We start from the raw sequence: 17,883 nt of genomic DNA on the forward strand, positions 1-17,883 counted from the left end.
GTGAGGCGCTTACCTTGAAGAGCTTTTGCACTAGCCACCCATGGTACTTCTTCAGGGCCAGCGCACAAGCTTCAGTGCAATTGACCCGGATGAGGTTGGGGTTGTTTTCGTCCCTTCTCCCCATCCACCAAACTCTGTAGCAGGACCTGGATAAACCGGACACTGGTCAATAAAGAACGAGAAAAAATACAAATCACATATCAGACAGCGGGTACAGCTGTAGACACTTTAAACCAATCTACCGGAAGGCTTTTTACCTGTTAAAAGCAGGTATGAGGCTTTATAATAAGGACTATATAAATATCCCTCTATTTAAAATCAACTGAATTGAAATGTCTGGTACTTAATCAAGCTCATTATTAGATGCTAGCGAGATGTTATAAGAGGTTTGTATGCTCATGACAAGTCTTATAATGCATTATAAAAGCATCCTAAAGTTTTAGACTCAAGCTCCAAAAATAAAACATTTGTCTGACCTCTTCAGCCACATTAGTGCCATGGTGGCTCCCATTTTGGGCCAGCCTGCTCCATACAGCTCGTTCTCTACCTCCAGGATTTTTTGGCAGGTCTTGAACCTGCTAGGTTGCTGTCATAAACCACCTTGATTTTCTAAAACAGGGGTAGTTCAGTAATATAGCTGTTTGTTTCTTTATGGCTCCAAGTTTACCCATTTGCACGTTAACCATGTGAAAAAGTTGATGTAGGCTACTTACTGTGATGCTCCCTGCAATGTCAGATTTACCTCGAGCAAAAACAATAGAGCCAAGGCAGTCTGTAGAGAGATTTAAAAATACCATGTTTGCCCATACTGGAAAAGTAACATCCTGCACAATGTACATGCCAGCTTTGTCTACATTCCCAAGAGCTAAGAGAGCGGGGTTAGGAACAAAGAGAGCGGGGTTAGGAACAAAGAGAGCGGGGTTAGGAACAAAGAGAGCGGGGTTAGGAACAAAGAGAGCGGGGTTAGGAACAAAGAGAGCGGGGTTAGGAACAAAGAGAGCGGGGTTAGGAACAAAGAGAGCGGGGTTAGGAACAAAGAGAGCGGGGTTAGGAACAAAGAGAGCGGGGTTAGGAACAAAGAGAGCGGGGTTAGGAACAAAGAGAGCGGGGTTAGGAACAAAGAGAGCGGGGTTAGGAACAAAGAGAGCGGGGTTAGGAACAAAGAGAGCGGGGTTAGGAACAAAGAGAGCGGGGTTAGGAACAAAGAGAGCGGGGTTAGGAACAAAGAGAGCGGGGTTAGGAACAAAGAGAGCGGGGTTAGGAACAAAGAGAGCGGGGTTAGGAACAAAGAGAGCGGGGTTAGGAACAAAGAGAGCGGGGTTAGGAACAAAGAGAGCGGGGTTAGGAACAAAGAGAGCGGGGTTAGGAACAAAGAGAGCGGGGTTAGGAACAAAGAGAGCGGGGTTAGGAACAAAGAGAGCGGGGTTAGGAACAAAGAGAGCGGGGTTAGGAACAAAGAGAGCGGGGTTAGGAACAAAGAGAGCGGGGTTAGGAACAAAGAGAGCGGGGTTAGGAACAAAGAGAGCGGGGTTAGGAACAAAGAGAGCGGGGTTAGGAACAAAGAGAGCGGGGTTAGGAACAAAGAGAGCGGGGTTAGGAACAAAGAGAGCGGGGTTAGGAACAAAGAGAGAGGGGTTAGGAACAAAGAGAGAGGGGTTAGGAACAAAGAGAGAGGGGTTAGGAACAAAGAGAGAGGGGTTAGGAACAAAGAGAGAGGGGTTAGGAACAAAGAGAGAGGGGTTAGGAACAAAGAGAGAGGGGTTAGGAACAAAGAGAGAGGGGTTAGGAACAAAGTACAGGAGAGAGGGGTAATTGAGAAAAAAAAGTTAGAATATGTTGGGCAAAACTTTCCCCCTGTAGTGTGGTGGTATTGGTCCCGTTTGAGATCTCTCCAAGGTACAAATAGACCAATGTTATGGATATACACTAAGTGTACAAGACATTAGGAATAGCTGCTCTTTCCATGACAGACTGACCAGGTGAAAGCTTGGATGCCTTATTGATGTCACTTGTTAAATCCACTTTAAAAATCAGTGTAGATGAAGGGGAGGAGACAGGTTAAATTGTCTCAAGGTTTTAAGCCTTGAGACAATTGAGACATGGATTGTGTAAAGAGGACCAATACCACCACACTACAGGGGGAAAGTTTTGCACAGTTTTCTTCATAGCAAGGTGTAGACTAATTATTGTATAGTAACCTACCTAAGCACATTCGGTTTAAAGACTACCAATGATCCAAAATTTGTAAGAATCTATTCTTTGCCTTTTCTAATAGGAGAATTTGGCTAAGCAACTGCAATTTCTAACAGGCCATTTACATTGTAACTTTCCGAATGCACTCTCATTCTAAAATTGATTTTTTATTTATTTTATTTAACATTCCTCAATCTACACACAATCCATAATGACAAAGCGAAAACAGGTTTGGAATACCTTAAAAATAAACAGAAATACCTTATTTACATAAGTATCCAGACTCAAAATTGAGCTGATATGCATCCTGTTTCCATTGACCATCCTTGAGATGTTTCTACACCTGTGGTAAATTCAATTGATTGGACATGATTTGGAAAGGCACACACCTGTCTATATAAGGTCCCACAGTTGACAAGTTTGGAACCACCAAGACTCTTCCTAGAGCTGGCCCCCCGGCCAGCTGAACAATCGGGAGAAGGGCCTTGGTCAGGGAGGGGAATCATAATGTAATAATATGGAAATATAGAACTGGTGGAAAAACAAAGATTAGATTTTAGGCCTATCCTCCCAAGAGCTTTGAAATTCCAACATGATATGGGCTAGTCACAACTCAATGTAGCAGTTATACATAATTGATTTATGACTAAGTATAACATTAAAATAACACAATCCAGTACACCATAATAAAACACATAGAAAACAAATTAACCATACATATCCTGTTTCTTGAGTTGATGAGGTCAAAAGGAAAAAAGTTGTCCAGGAAAATGTTAAGGTCAGTTTAAACAATGAGAATGAAATGGAAAGAGAGTAATATCAACACCAGGGTTCACAGGGGTTTCACATGGCTAACTCAATACAATACCTTTGGTATATTAAAAGAGAATGAAGCCACAAAAAGATGCCCCAATGCACCACAGTCAGTGAATTGCCAAGGGAAACAACACCACGCTAATCAATTTTCACAACTTCAAATCAAGGCCAGTGAATTAAATTATGCAAGAAAAATGTTTGTTGACTGCTTGATAAAGAGAAATAAGATCCAAAAAAGATTGTCCCTTGTTAGTCCTCCCAAGTGGCACAGCGGTCTAAGGCACTGCATCGCAGTGCTTGAGGCATCACTACAGCCCCGGGTTCGATCCAAGGCTGTGTCACAGCCAGCCGATGCGGCGCACAATTGGCCCAGCGTCATCCAGGTTAGGTCGGTCTGGATTTCCTTGTGCCATCGCGATTTGTTGTGGCGGGCCGGGCGCCTACAAGCTGACTTTGGGCACCAGTTGCGCTGACACATTGGTGTGGCTGACTTCCGGGTTAAGCGAACAGTGTGTCAAGAAGCAGTGCGGCTTGGCAGGCTGGTGTTTCGGAGGATGCATATAAATAAATTAGATTGTCCCTTCAGGCAGTTCTTTGCTTGGGATTTACAGAGGTGTTTTGACAGATCACTACTCACTTTCTGAAATCCCTCAGACTACTGATTAATGAAAGTCCCTTCTCTGGATACAGGAATGCCTCTCCTAGTATTGTCAGGTTAATCAAATTTTCATAACACTAACCTTGAGAAAAGAGAAAAGCACATAACCTACTGACAAATTCTGTCTTCATCCATGATGGGCTGTAGCGAATGGTGTGATAATTTTGTAGAAATAAATGCAATAGAGTAACAGGCAAAAGATTGTTGTAACAAAGTAGAGAGGAATGTGGGTGGTGGTCTATGCATAGGCTTTGGCTAGCCCAATATTGGCCTAAAGGAGCCAAACGTTACTCCTTAGTCCAAGGACCTTACATGTTCTGTTTAAAGGGCGAATTGGCTCTGGAAGCCCAAATAGCTAAATACTCCATATAAACGTATGGTTCTAGAAGACATAAATCCCACTACTTTCATATGACATCAAAATCATTTCACAAATGCACACACAGCCATCAGCATGTTTCAGTGACAACACCTTCGTGGCGTATGTCTTCCGTTTACACACAGGTGTTCAGATACTCAGATAGTAATTAGCACAGGTATTCCACTCATTCTTCGGTAAATAAAACACTGTAACATTAATATATGGCTGTGTGGTAACCCTAACCGTATAAAGATATATATATATAAACCTTTTTATTGTGTATTATTTATCGTCGATATTAAAGATACGGTCCTTATGCTTCCAAAACAGTACCGCAAGTGATGTGTGTTAATGTTCAATCAATGTGTGTTAACCAACTGCCGCGTGGCTATTAATAACAAAACTCGCCCTACAGAAGACGCCTTCATCAAATCACTCTTATGTCTAATATAGTGGAACGGAGTCATGATCAATGGCTAGAATATTGCAAACTAAAATCTGAATTTGCAAACTACTTACCAAAGAATGGCAGAAGATATGACACCGACTCCAAGAAAGATCTAGTTTCCACTTGTTTATCGTCTGGAAGCTGTTAAAAATGGATGCGCCATAACAACAGCCATGGTCGGCTGCACAAACACTCCGACAGTGATTTGTAAAAACCCGGAACTGTCACCGGTGTGAGCTCTTAAGCATCTCCCACCAATGGTCTGAAAACTGCCTGGAAGCACAGCAGCTGACCAGGGGTGTGTTCAGTATGACAGAACGGTGGGCAACGTTGAATTCAACAGACACGGTAGGGCTATTAATTCTGCCAATTATGTTGCAAAACGGTTCTTAAACGGAAGCGAATGAAACGGGGAGGGACCTACCTGGATTTGTTTTACATAATCTGTCGTTTTGCTCTGTTTGGTAAACTGTTTTCCTTAATTAATTCACCCCAGTTGATGACGTTGCGATTATGGTGGCCCAGAGGGTGATTACAGTATGGTGTGCTGCACTAGTTTTGCTATTTCAAATGGTCACAACGATATTGGTCAGGCCACAGCTTGCCACACCCACAAAACGGGAGCAAACATACTTAAAAAAAAAACTTTATTTAATTAGGAAGAACATATTCTTATTTACAATGACGGCCTACGGGGAACAGTGGGTCAACTGCCTTGATTTGTTCAGGTGCAGAATTGCATATTTTTACCTTTTCAGCTCAGGGATTTGATCCAGCAACCTTTCAGTTACTTGCCCAACGCTCTAACCGCTAGGCTACCTGCCTGGGGTGTATTCATTAGTCGGATTCCATTGCAAAACGTTTTGTCTGTTACACCACATGCTGAATGCCCATTTCAACAGGTTACCCACCCATCAGTGCACCAATCATGTGACAGAGGCGGGAGAACATTTTCCCGGGTAGGCTAATCTGACAGCACTTTATACAAGCACAACATTTCAAACATATACATTAACTGTTAAAGGCTGTCTTTTTAATTACTGAATTGGTCAGATGGTTGGGTACCATCACCCAAGAAAGCTTTAGCAAGGGTCATCCCTGGTGGTTGCTGCATTGGTGTCAGAAGATGACTGACACTCGCTCTTGTGGCTATCGAAAGGGACTTGTGAAAGTGAAGTACAGGGATACCTGCAACTGTCTAGCAATCAACAATAAAATGTGGATAACATAATCAAATTGAACTCATTGTGCACTCTGTGACTTTTCATGGAGAAGGAAGAAAAAACATTGTAAGCTACTTCTGGTAAAATGTTCTTCTAAATCCTTGATTTAGCAGATACAGATGACAAAGGCCTACAATGATCTGGTTACTATTAAAGATTTAGCCATGTATAAATAATTTATCAGAGAATTATGTGTCTCCACTTTAGGCCCAGGCCTGCTCCCGATGCCCTTCTTTATGCAATGAGGAATCACAACCAGGTGACAGTGGGCAAAGAAAATATTTGCATACTGCCGTAAATGTACTGTGTGTGGCATGTTCGGATGAGTTGCCCCAGCCGTGACTTGAACCCAAGTCTCCGCTACTGTCAGTCCAACACCATACCTGTTGTGCTCATAAGTGTATTCACTGCCTGCCCTTGTCTTTTGAAAGATTGTCCCGTCCCACAATTCACTCTAACTTTAGGTCCTTTGATCGTGCACCTGTGTTGGGGATTTGCTGTCGAAGACTACCCTTGTACGTTTCTCCCGCAGAACCCTTTTAACTTGTTCTCGATGGCTGCAACCGAGGATCATCCCTCTTCTGACATCAACGTAGCGAAGTCAGAGGGTTTATTCTAGGGTTGGGCGGTATCCATATTTTCATATCATCGTTGCACACAAGAATTGCACACAAGGGGCGCTATTTCTTTTAAAAAATATATTTTTTACGGTATTGAAAATTATACAATCAGTTTGTCTAAATACCCCTGTATCCCAGTGGAAGCTGCTGAGAGGAAGACTGCTCATAATAATGCCTGGAATGGAGTCAATGGAATTGAAACAAATCCAATTCTATTTGTCACATGTGCCGAATACAACAGGTGTAAACCTTACAGTGAAATGCTTACTTACAAGCCCTAACCAACAATGCAGTTAAAAAAAAAATATATATATATATACAGTGTGGCAAAAAAGTATTTAGTCAACCACCAATTGTGCAAGTTCTTCCACTTAAAAAGATGAGAGAGGCCAAAAGTTTCTCAATACTTTGTTATATACCCTTTGTTGCCATGATGCCATTCCATTGACTCCATTCCAGCCATTATTATTGCTGGACTATTGTGGTGGCTAATTTCTGCATTACCAAATGAGGAGAGTTACAAACTTCACACAACAGTCAAAGTTATACTTAAACTACATCTTTAATAATAAGATAGCACTGACTTTCAACGATTTGCCATTTCTAATTAACCGTTGATAGTGACAACACAAAAGTAAAAATATATTTTATAGCCAAGATACACCCCTCTCAACCTACATGACGAACCACAGATGGTCACAAGGTTAAGATTTTATAATGAGAAAGGAGTATCCTGTAGCCAGATAGCATTCGCTATAAATTATCGTTCAGTTTGGTCGTTCCTGGTACTTCATAACACAAAATCACCAACTCATCCAATGGCATAAATCAATTGTCAACTCTAGATACTCCCATCTCAAGTAAAACCCTTCTTGACCCCTCTCCTGGACAAGCTCACTGAGGGGAGTGAGCCTCTATGTCATACACTATCCCAGGATATGTGCTATATCAGAAAGGACATACAATGGTTCCAGACACTGCCATACACCTCCCCCCAAGGAGGGAGTGACTTGCGCACAGACATTATGGAGACAAGTAATCGCTTCCCCATTAATCACGCCATCCCTTCACAAGATTTAAGAATAGGTAAAGACACATTCACATATGAAGACAATGTTCCATCCTGTCCTCTTCCCTTTCTGATATTCTGCATAGCACCAGAGACATGTAAAAGACAAGCCTGACCTCTCCCCTCTCTGGGCCCCAAGTGACTGAGCCCCAGCTGAGGGAAAAGTGCAACTGCCAACACCAAAGTCCAAAGGGATGCATTCTAATAACAAGTATATCACATCAGCATATTATGCAGATAAGACATCTTAATTATTGTACACCAAGTCAGAACCGTAGGATAAATTAAGAGGTGGAAATAGACCAAATTATTAGGATGAGGCACATGGGCTACTAAGAGCTTACTACACAACATAAACTTAGAATTACTTTCTTAGCTACAGTATACATAATTCCCTGGCACTTTACAGTTATGGAGCAGCATACAAGACATTTTTGGACTCATCTCATTGTGCTGTGCTCACTTGAACAAGGAGGTGGCGCTGCTGTCCTTTGTGGGCAAATTTTGTCATCAAACTTTGCCATCGAAGTCTGGCATTTTCTGGATTTATAGTGCATTCAAGACAACTGGGAACTCTGAGAAAAAAAGTTGAATCATGATGACGTCGGTGATCTTCAGGTCGTAGCTCCAGAAAGAGGCCAGAGTTCCCCATTTACAATTCAAAGTTGGATGAAAGTTCAAAACTTCTTTCCCCCAGTCGTAGCTCATTTTTCCAGAGTTCCCAATTGTCTTGAACTCACAGTTAGCCACTGATTCCTTCCAAACCACTTTTAGTTGAATTTGCGAATTCCAACTTGTTTTGTAATGTTTATGTCCAATGGCCGATGAGCACCGATACATTTTATCTATATTGTTTCTTCATTATTTCTCTTCATATGACAAGGATTAAAAAGGATTTGCCAGTAGATTGTTGACTTGATTCATGATGATGACTGCTAGTTAAGATATTGAAAGTATGATGATGTTGAAAGTATGATGTCCAAACAAAGCTACTGTAGATATAACGTGATTTGACATCATTTTATGTGTGGCCTATGACCTTCAGCCTTCTTGGATGGGCACGTCTGATGTAACTCTATGGCAGCATCCAAGGGGATAGAATGTTCTAAGTCTACCCTTAGACTTGGTGGTGACGTAGTGTCCCCATGAGTGACAGAACACTGAGCCAATCACGGCGCAAAGCTCCATATCTTCTGCTGGCTTGCACCACCACCACAGAAAGCACTGAGCTAGGCCGAAACACCTGCATTTTGGAGCTCCCTTCCTCAAGAAAACAAAGAGACCATGTTTGTACACAGCTTTATTACCTCAATGATATATATACACAATTTTACGTTGTTTGCAAACTGATGTGACACGTATTAAAAAACATATTGTATTTTAATTTGATGTTTTGCAAAACATGTGGGGCTCAAAACAGGTTAACTAGTGTCAGTGGTTGGCAAAATAATTACAAACATGGACCTGGGTTGTAGTGCTGCTTGTATTCTTGGCATTCTTGACATCCAGACAGCTGATGTTCTGAAAGATTGGCAAAATCTGGATCCCTACAAATCAGCTGGGTTAGACAATCTGGACCCTCTCTTTGTAAAATTATCCGCCAAAATTGTTGCAACCCCTATTACTAGCCTATTCAACCTCTCTTTCGTATCGTCTGAGATCCCCAAAGATTGGAAAGCTGCCGCGGTCATCCCCCTCTTAAAAGGGGGAGACACTCTAGACCCAAACTGTTATAGACCTATATCCATCCTGCCCTGCATTTCTAAAATCTTTGAAAGCCAAGTTAACAAACAAATCACAGACTATTTTGAATCCCACCGCATTCCCACCGAATCTCACCACATTCTTATCGGCAGACTCAATAGCCTTAACTTCTCAAATGACTGCCTCACCTGGTTCACCAACTACTTCTCAGATAGAGTTCAGTGTGTCAAATCGGAGGGCTTGTTGTCCAGACCTCTGGCAGTCTCTATGGGGGTGCCACAGGGTTCAATTCTCGGGCTGACTCTTTTCTCTGTATATATCAATGATGTCGCTCTTGCTGCTGGTGATTCTTTGATCCACCTCTACGCAGACGACACCATTCTGTATACATCTGTCACTTCTTTGGACACTGTGCTAACAAACCTCCAAACGAGTTTAAACACCATACAACACTCCTTCCGCTTCAACCAATTGCTGCCCGCACCCTCCAGCCTCACTACTCTGGAAGGTTCTGACCTAGAATATGTGGACAACTACAAATATCTAGGTGTCTGGTTAGACTGTAAACTCTCCTTCCAGACTCACATTAAGCATCTCTAATCCAAAATTAAATCTAGATTCAGCTTCCTATTTCGCAACAAAGCATCCTTCACTCATGCTGCCAAACATACCCTCGTAAAACTGACTATCCTACCGATCCTTGACTTCGGCGATGTCATTTATAAATTATTCCACAACAGTCTACTCAGCAAATTGGATGTAGTCTATCACAGTGCCATCCGTTTTGTCACCAAAACCCCATATATTACCCACCACTGTGACCTGTATGCTCTCGTTGGCTGGCCCTCACTACATATCCATCGCTAAACTCACTAGCTCCAGGTCACCTATAAGTCTTTGCTAAGTAAAGCCCTGCCTTATCTCAGCTCACTGGTCACCATAGCAACACCCGAAGTCTGGCATGTGCTCCAGCAGGTATATTTCACTGGTCATCCCCATAGCCAACCCCTTCCTTTGGCAGCCTTTCCTTCCAGTTCTCTGCTGCCAATGACTGGAACAAATTGCAAAAATCACTGAAGCTGGAGTCTCTAACTTTAAGCATCAGCTGTCAGAGCAGCTTACCGATCACTGTACCTGTACACAGCCAATCTGTAAATAGCACACCCAACTACCTCATCCCCATATTATTACTTACCCTCTTGCTCTTTTTCACCCCAGTATCTCCACTTGCACATCATCATCTGCTCATCTATCACTCCAGTATTAATGCTAAATTGTAATTATTTCGCCTCTATGGCCTATTTATTGCCTACCTCCCTACTCTTCTACATTTGCACACTGTACATTGATTTTTCATTCCCCCCCCCCCCCCCCTCCCCCCCTATTGTGTTATTGACTGTACGTTTGTTTATGTGTAACTGTGTTGTTATTTTTGTCGCACTGCTTTGCTTTATCTTGGTCAGGTCGCCATTGTAAATGAGAACTTGTTCTCAACTGACATACCTGGTTAAATAAATGTGAAGAAAAAAAACCGCATTCATCATTACAATGCCCTACTCATCGAGCTGTTTGACCCTTGTGAATCTCCGTAGTGTAACTAGGAAGGGATTTGGTTACTAAGCGAAACGGGAAGAGAGAAATCTAAGGATTTTCTCCAGCCGCAAAATTATATTTTGGAGAGGGAACGTTGACTGGTAAGCAATTTGATGCAAAAAGTACTTTTGTAAAGACAAATGTCGATTAGCACTTTACGCTAGCTAACTTTTGTTAGGACTTTACTGATGGCGTCATATTTTGAATCTAGCTAGCTACGCTATCTACTGTAGCTAGCAAGTAACGGCTTTGTCCATTGCTTTTGTCTAACAGAAGCAGTTGGATCCGTTTCTAAATAGGTAACTGAATATAGTTTTCCCATCTAGATCTATATGGCTCTACCAACCCTCTCTGCCCACTGGCCTAGTCGAGTTCGTTCTCTGGAAAGACAGATGGTGCGGCACTGCCGGCAGCGGGAACAGGAGGCTTGTTGGCGGCAGCAATGGGAGATGAACTCGAAGTACTACAGACAACAGAACGTTGTAAGCAGTAAGCAGGCACACTGGAGTTCTCGTCAATCATACCAGGAGAGGTAGGCCTAATTCTTAAGGGCTGTATTGTCCTTCCGCTGTATTGTTTGTACTTCAGAAACTGATAATTGACTGAGATACTATGATGGGAATTAGGCTATAACTAATTTCATGCTTAAAAAATGTCCTGATTCTCCAGTCGTATCTAGTATTGATCCAACTTTTCTTGTAGTGGCAATAGTTCAACAATGATAAGAACACCATCAGTAGATCTAATGGATGATACTTGAAAACCATTATCACTAGTTAATGGCTTATCTCCTCTCTCCCATCCATCAGTATGTCAGCATACCACAAAGAGAGACTGAAAGAGGAGAAGGTGGTGAGTCTGGAGAAGCGCAGGGAGCGTCTCAGGACCCTGCTCCAGAAGGAGCGGGACCAGCTTGAGGCTGAGTTACGGGATGTTGTCCCTGACAGGAGCACACTGACTAGGCAACTGATGGACAAGACCGAAGACCTCCGCTCAGGCCGAGAGGAACGAAGGAAGAAGGTATAGAGGCACCAACCTCATCTGGTTTATTCCTCAAAAACAAATAAGATACACGAACACTGAGCTGGCAGAGTGCATGACCATTGACATATGATTTTTGTTGTTTTACTATTCCACCACACAGCTAGCAGAAGAGCTGTTGAGGGAGCACTGGAAGAAAAACAACCCTGAGTTGCAGAAGGTTAGTGGCCGACGAATTAGAGGTTTAGGATGCCATGACTAGCCCTTGACAGTTCGTCACAACAACATGTGTTTCTTATTGGACAAGTCCTTCCCGTTTCAGTCCATTTGGTGCGTAATGAACACAACACTGGTGACTAAGTGCTGTATAGTACAACTGTTGTCAAGTACACTTGATCTGGAAACCAAAGGGCTTGTGATGCAATTGTTCCATCTCTTCTGTGTATCGAATCCTGATTGAACTGTTTGTGTCTACAGGTCGAGTCAACTTTACATAAAGATCATGTGGTGAGCCAATGGCAGACACAGACCTTGGTGAAAAAACAGGTATGCGCTCAATGCTACAGCCAGTATGACCTTTTTGTCGCAGGGTTTAGTTCACTTCAGTTAGTGCACTTTAACTCAGGTTTGAGTATTTAATTTCAAGATGGTCATTAGTATTTAAAGAGCATTCTTTCATCTGTGAGTACAGTATTCTTTTATGGAAATAAACTCCAATTAGACTAGTCTTTACTCAGGGTGAAAAATAAGACTTTCCTTAAATGTGTGGATATCCACAATGCTTATTCAAAATAAGACAAATAGTGTAGACATATCTTAAACTGATTATCATCGAAAGACAATGAAGTGGTAATCCCGGCATTGAAACCTGCAGCATGAGGAGGCAGCCCAGGAGGAGAAGAGGCGCTTTGAGAACGAATACGAGACGAGTAGACGGGAGGCGCTGCAGAGGATGAAGCAGGCAGAGGATAGAAGAAGAGGAGAGGACAGGGAGAGAGCCAAGGAGCTCCGCAAACAGATGGAAGAGCTCAAGCTCCGGGAGGAAGAGGTAAGCAAGCAGCTGTCGTTCAGTCTCTGGACACTTTAGTTCTGCAAAGGAGGAAAATGGTACTGTTAAACCATAAGAAGAAGCACCGTACATGGTGTAGTGCATTGAGTAAAGCAAGACTATGGAGACCAGTCAGACGACATATTAATAATAATTTGTCCATTTCAGAAAATTTCATCTCAAACTCAACAGCATCACCACATATACTGCATAAATACATACAACAATATAAATCACAAGCAAAATACAACAAAAACAACACGTGGATACAGTCCATGGGGTAAGCAACATTTCAGATTCATGGGGGTGGCGGGCAGTCGTTTGTTTGATAATGGTGAGGACGAATGATTTCTGGTATTGGCAGCCTGTTGGTAAGACCTGGTAGTCCCGCATAAGCCTAATATGGAATTGCACTGTAAATGCTGGTAGTGTGACTGAGCCCCTATGCTATCTCTGTTTCTCAGGCCAGCTGTCTGAAGAAGGAGCAGGAGGCCCTGCTGTCCCAGCGCTGGGAGGTGGAGAAGCTGGAGGAGGAGAGAAGGAAGGTGGAGGAGTGCCACAAGAAATCTGAAATGGGGTAAGAGACTCTCCCATTGGAAGAGTTCAGTCAAGGATGAAAACTATAAATAAACCATCTGGACTGAAAAACTGCCTCATGTCCAGTAGTTGTTGTTTTGTGGTTTGATCAAACTGTTTCCTTACTCAGGCGATTCTTGACCCGCCAGTACCGCGCCCAACTGAAGAGGAGAGCCCAGCAGGTGCAGGAGGAGCTGGTTTGTCCGCTTGTTTTTTTAATTGCTCAGCTGTATGTGAATTGACACACCCTTCACCAGTGACCACTGCTTGCAATGCCTGTGTCGTTCACCAGGAGGCGGATCGCAAGATTCTGGCAGCCCTGCTGGAGGGGGAGCAGGAGGACCAGCGTCTGGAAAGCGTGCGGCGGGAGAGGGCAGTGGCGGATGCCGCCTGGATGAAGCACGTCATTGAAGAGCAGCTCCAGCTGGAGAGGGAGAGGGAGGCAGAGTTTGATGTCCTGTACCGGTCAGTAGAACCAATACTATCATGACTCCCCCTGACAGTCTAGGTCTGACTATGGGGTGGAGATCTGCGTTTGTATTGTATAAGTTAAATTATTGGTCTTGTCAGGGAGGAGGCCCAGCGTGTTTGGGAGAAGCGGGAGGCGGAGTGGGAGAAGGAGAGGAGAGCCAGGGAGAGGCTTATGCAGGAGGTGAGTGGGCCTGAGGGGAAGGGAGGGTAGGACATGAGCAACACACCAAGGAGTGCCAAGCTTGCGTCTTTGTATCTACAGAAGACTAGAGAATCCAAGCGTCTCCTTTTCTCCCTGGAAGGTTCTGGCAGGCAGACAGCAGCAGCTGGATGTCAAGATGCAAGAGAATCGTCAGGCTCAGGAGGAGTCTCTGAGGAGGCGCGAGGAGCTGATCGAAGAGCTAGAGCTGGAGCGGCAGACCAGACGCCAAGAGAGGGAGGAGGACGAGGGTCACAGGACGGCTCGGATGCAGGAGATCAATGCACAGGTTGGCGGTGGCCTTCAAACTCCAATTCTAAAAGGATGTATGAAAGGCCTTGAACAGCCTGTGTTGACCTGGGTCAGTTGTTGACATGGGTTAGAGGATGAAGCTGTCTGTGGCTCATTGTTCTCTCGCCTGCAGGTGGAGCAGCGGCGTCGGGAGCAGTGGGAAGAGCAGCGACGGAAGGAGCAGATGGAGGAGGTGGAGAGGGAGGCCCTGAGGCTGCAGGAGGAGGAGCTGAGGCTGGAGACTCATAGAATGGCCCAGCAGGGCTACCAGGACAAGGTACTGAACCACAGTCCTGTTCATTTGGGCACACAATATCAACATTTTTACCTGGCAGCTATACAGATAACAATTCATTTGGAAAATATACTGAACAAAAACAGAAACGCAACAATTTCAAAGATTTTACTGAGTTACAGTTCATATAAGGAAATCAGTAAATTGAAATATATTCATTAGGGCTGAATCTATGGATTTCACATGACTGGGAATACAGATATGAATCTGTTGGTCACAGATACAGTACCTTAAAATTATATGGGGCGTGGATCAGAAAACCAGTCTATCTGGTGTGACCACCATTTGCCTCATGCAGCGCAACACATCTTCGCATAGAGTTGATTGGGCTGTTGATTGTGGCCTGTAGAAAGTTTTCCCACTTCTCTTCAATGCCTTTGCGAAGTTGCTGGATATTGGTGGGAACTGCAACACGCTGTTGTCGTGTCTTGGCTATCATTAATGTTATGACAATTGTTTTATCAAATCAATTAACTATGTTTAATTATTACGTTGATTAAATTAATCATCGCAACCATTAACTCATTAGCAATATTGGGGCACCACATAAGTTTATTTAACGAGTTACCGTTTTCCAAATGAACTCTTAAAGATCTCTTACATTCTCATTAATTAACTGTTACTACTTTCTATCAGTCAAATTCTGAACATTGTTGATTTCAAATCTGCACAAACCCTAGTCTCCATGATGAATCAGCGATACACAAATTGGCGTAATTATTTATTTACTAACTAAATAATCACACAGAATTACATAAACACACACGGTATAGTTATTGGTTACTAACACAATGCAATGAAAGGTCCCTAGTGGACTAAACCGTTATGATGGCTTGTTACACAAAATGAAAAGGGAGGGGAATGTAAGAAAGTGGGAGAAAAGACAAAGGACTTCACTATTGTACATACAGCTGATAACTATGCTCATGGAAATACTATGCACATGAACGGCTAGCTGCTCATTCGAAAAGAATTGCAATGTACATATTTACGATTGTATGCCTTTGTTGTCTCTGTGTTGAAATCGCCGGTCCATTTTCTGAAGAGTCAGTTGACAGAGAGTCTGGTTGTCCACCAGAGATACCCCTCCTTTGTAGTCGTAGCTTGTTCAGCAGCTCTGTTCCTTAGAATAGAGTGGTGAGAGGAAATTGTTCTTTGTTTCTCGTCTTCGGTCGAGTTTCCTAGACTATTTTACATATACAGCAGCAGACTGTGAATGTGTAGTCTTTAGTTTTGTAGATTTCTTAACCATTTGTAACATATTCCGCTGGCGCTGCTGGTAGCTGGTCTATAGAGTCTAACCATTCGTGACGTCCGGTTCACACCGTCCACCTGCTTGGTCTCTTTTTTTAAATATATTCTTTATTTAACTAGGCAAGTCAGTTAAAAACTAATTCTTATTTACAATGATGGCCTAGGAACAGTGGGTTAACTGCCTTGTTCAGGGGTCTCTATTGTCTAACCATTTCAACATGTAGCCACAGCTCCATGCTCTCTGGTCTTGTAGAGATTTTCTTCTTCTCTGTTAAAAGTTTGAGTTTCTAGCCATTCCGTACCTTTCAGCTCACACTGTTGGTCTCGCTGGCCTAATATACATTTTGTCACGAGTCCTATTTAAGCACTCGGGGGGTAATGTCTGTGCTCACGTCGGTGTGGTGACTGAGTGGTTAAGACTTCCTATGAAAAACAATTCTCTCATTTAGAAGGCTAACATCACATTACATCTTCTCACAAATAGTTTCATATTTCTGGCAGCTATGATCCTCACCCAAAAGGACAAGTCATGACACGGTCGTACACGTCGATCCAGGGCATCTCAAACAGGTCAATTTGTGACATGTCTAGTGAGTATGCAGGCCATGGAAGAACTGGGACATTTTCAGCTTCTAGGAATTGTGTACAGATCCTTGCGACATGGGGCCGTGCATTATCATGCTGAAACATGAAGTGATGGCGGCGGATGAATGCAATTGTGTTCGTTGTCCGTAGCTTATGCCTGCCCATATCATAACCCCACCACCACCATGGGGCATTCTGTTCACACAACGCCATACACGTGGTCTGCAGTTGAGGCCGGTTGGACGTACTGCCAAATTCTTTCAATTGACGTTGGGAGGCGGCTTATGGTAGAGAAATTATCATTAAATCTTCTGTAATAGCTCTGGTGGACATTCCTGCAGTCAGCATGACAATTGCACACTCCCTCAACTTGAGACATCTGTGGCATTGTGTTGTGTGACAACCACTATTTTGTGTAAATATCATGCTGTTTAATCAGCTTCTTGATATGCCACTCCTATCAGGTGGATGGATTATCTTGTCTAAGGAGAAATTTGTGCACAAATTGAGTCGCTTTTGTGCATATGGAAAATTTCTAGCATCTTATTTCAACTCATGAAACATGGGACTTTACACTTTACATGTTGCATTTATATTTTTGTTCAGTGTATAAGCCTATTGCGGTTGATTTGGATTGATATCTTACCATGTTTGCTCTTATTTGCTAAAGCACTTGATTAGTTTTGTCCCATATTCATACAGTCTTCCTCTCATAGATTCGTAGCAGACCCCGATCAGCCTGGACATGACGATCCTGTGAGGCCAAAAAAGACACAGCACAATCATATGTTTTAATACACATTTGTACAAAAAGTGAATCTGAATGCGTTTAAAACTTATCAAGTATTCCAACACCATGCTCGTCAGTTGCAGAAAGTGGTTGTAGAGTTTTACAAAATGGTGTGTAAGGGATAGCGTTTACAATCTTGGGTTTTATGTTTATATAATCTTCTTGATTTAATTGTAAATTTTTTCATTAAAATAAATCACTGTTCCTTTCTTTGCACATTTTTCTGCTCTCATGGACGAAGCACATCACACAAGAATATAACAAACAATTACTTGGTCATTAATAGACAGGATAACTACATTATCACAAATACAACATGAGGGTTAATTATAAATTACTTTTATAAAAAGAAACACACACAAACACTGCATCTATGATAACTGCAGGACTGACACCTATTGAAAGTCCATTCAGAACAAGAGAAGCACAGAGGGACATTTCCTTGATCACATTTCAAGTACAGTATAACACAGCTCTAAACCATCTGCTAATAATGACGACCACCCGCTGGCAGAATTGTAGAGGAGATATCTACAGGGGATATCTACAATCCTATTCAATTAGTTGCACATTTAATAAAAACTTAGTAGCATTACAAAATGGAGCACAAAAACACACGGAAGAGGGAAAATGATTCATAAGCTGCAAATCTAGCTATGGTCACAGCACTAACACTGTTCTAGTACACAAGCAAATACAGAACCCTGT

The 17,883-nt window shown here is 42.7% G+C and overlaps 2 protein-coding genes across 6 annotated transcripts in view; one reads left to right on the forward strand and one right to left on the reverse strand.

Moving 5' to 3' along the window:
* Positions 1–4,661, reverse strand: part of LOC109876300 (transient receptor potential cation channel subfamily V member 4) — a 45,448-nt gene extending 40,787 nt beyond the window's left edge. For all 3 annotated transcript variants that reach the window (XM_020468736.2, XM_020468746.2, XM_020468741.2), the window contains exons 1-5: positions 4,548–4,661; positions 2,583–2,724; positions 714–772; positions 477–609; positions 14–162 (exon numbers count right to left, since the gene is read on the reverse strand). The gene's annotated coding sequence lies outside the window, so the exon portion shown is untranslated. The remainder of the gene's footprint in view (positions 1–13; positions 163–476; positions 610–713; positions 773–2,582; positions 2,725–4,547) is intronic.
* A 58-nt stretch (positions 4,662–4,719) lies between these two features.
* tchp (trichoplein, keratin filament binding) lies at positions 4,720–17,385 on the forward strand. Of its 3 annotated transcripts, none has more exons than XM_031818126.1 (13): positions 4,720–4,824; positions 11,012–11,217; positions 11,495–11,705; positions 11,830–11,886; positions 12,144–12,212; positions 12,541–12,714; positions 13,179–13,291; positions 13,421–13,487; positions 13,583–13,755; positions 13,861–13,942; positions 14,064–14,249; positions 14,385–14,528; positions 17,102–17,385. In XM_031818126.1, exons 1-13 carry the CDS (start codon positions 4,786–4,788, stop codon positions 17,132–17,134), a joined length of 1,554 nt encoding a protein of 517 aa, XP_031673986.1. In that variant the 5' UTR covers positions 4,720–4,785; the 3' UTR covers positions 17,135–17,385. The 3 variants fall into 3 exon arrangements, with proteins under 3 accessions (XP_031673986.1, XP_020324344.1, XP_020324351.1); XM_020468755.2 differs by lacking the exon at positions 4,720–4,824 and adding an exon at positions 10,628–10,786; XM_020468762.2 differs by lacking the exon at positions 4,720–4,824 and adding an exon at positions 10,714–10,786 and having other exon boundaries at positions 10,999–11,217.
* Positions 17,386–17,883: the final 498 nt, after the last annotated feature.

The sequence above is a fragment of the Oncorhynchus kisutch genome, linkage group LG3, assembly GCF_002021735.2.
Source record: "Oncorhynchus kisutch isolate 150728-3 linkage group LG3, Okis_V2, whole genome shotgun sequence".
NCBI lineage: Eukaryota > Metazoa > Chordata > Actinopteri > Salmoniformes > Salmonidae > Oncorhynchus > Oncorhynchus kisutch.

What these genes read in the sequence shown, in the direction of transcription:
- tchp (XM_031818126.1), top strand. Translation starts at nt 4,786, where the DNA reads ATGACAGAACGGTGGGCAACGTTGAATTCAACAGACACG. An exon ending in GAGAGGAACGAAGGAAGAAG is followed by an intron (nt 11,706 to 11,829) that starts GTATAGAGGCAC and finishes TCCACCACACAG; the next exon opens with CTAGCAGAAGAGCTGTTGAG. An exon ending in GGGAGAGGCTTATGCAGGAG is followed by an intron (nt 13,943 to 14,063) that starts GTGAGTGGGCCT and finishes TCTCCCTGGAAG; the next exon opens with GTTCTGGCAGGCAGACAGCA.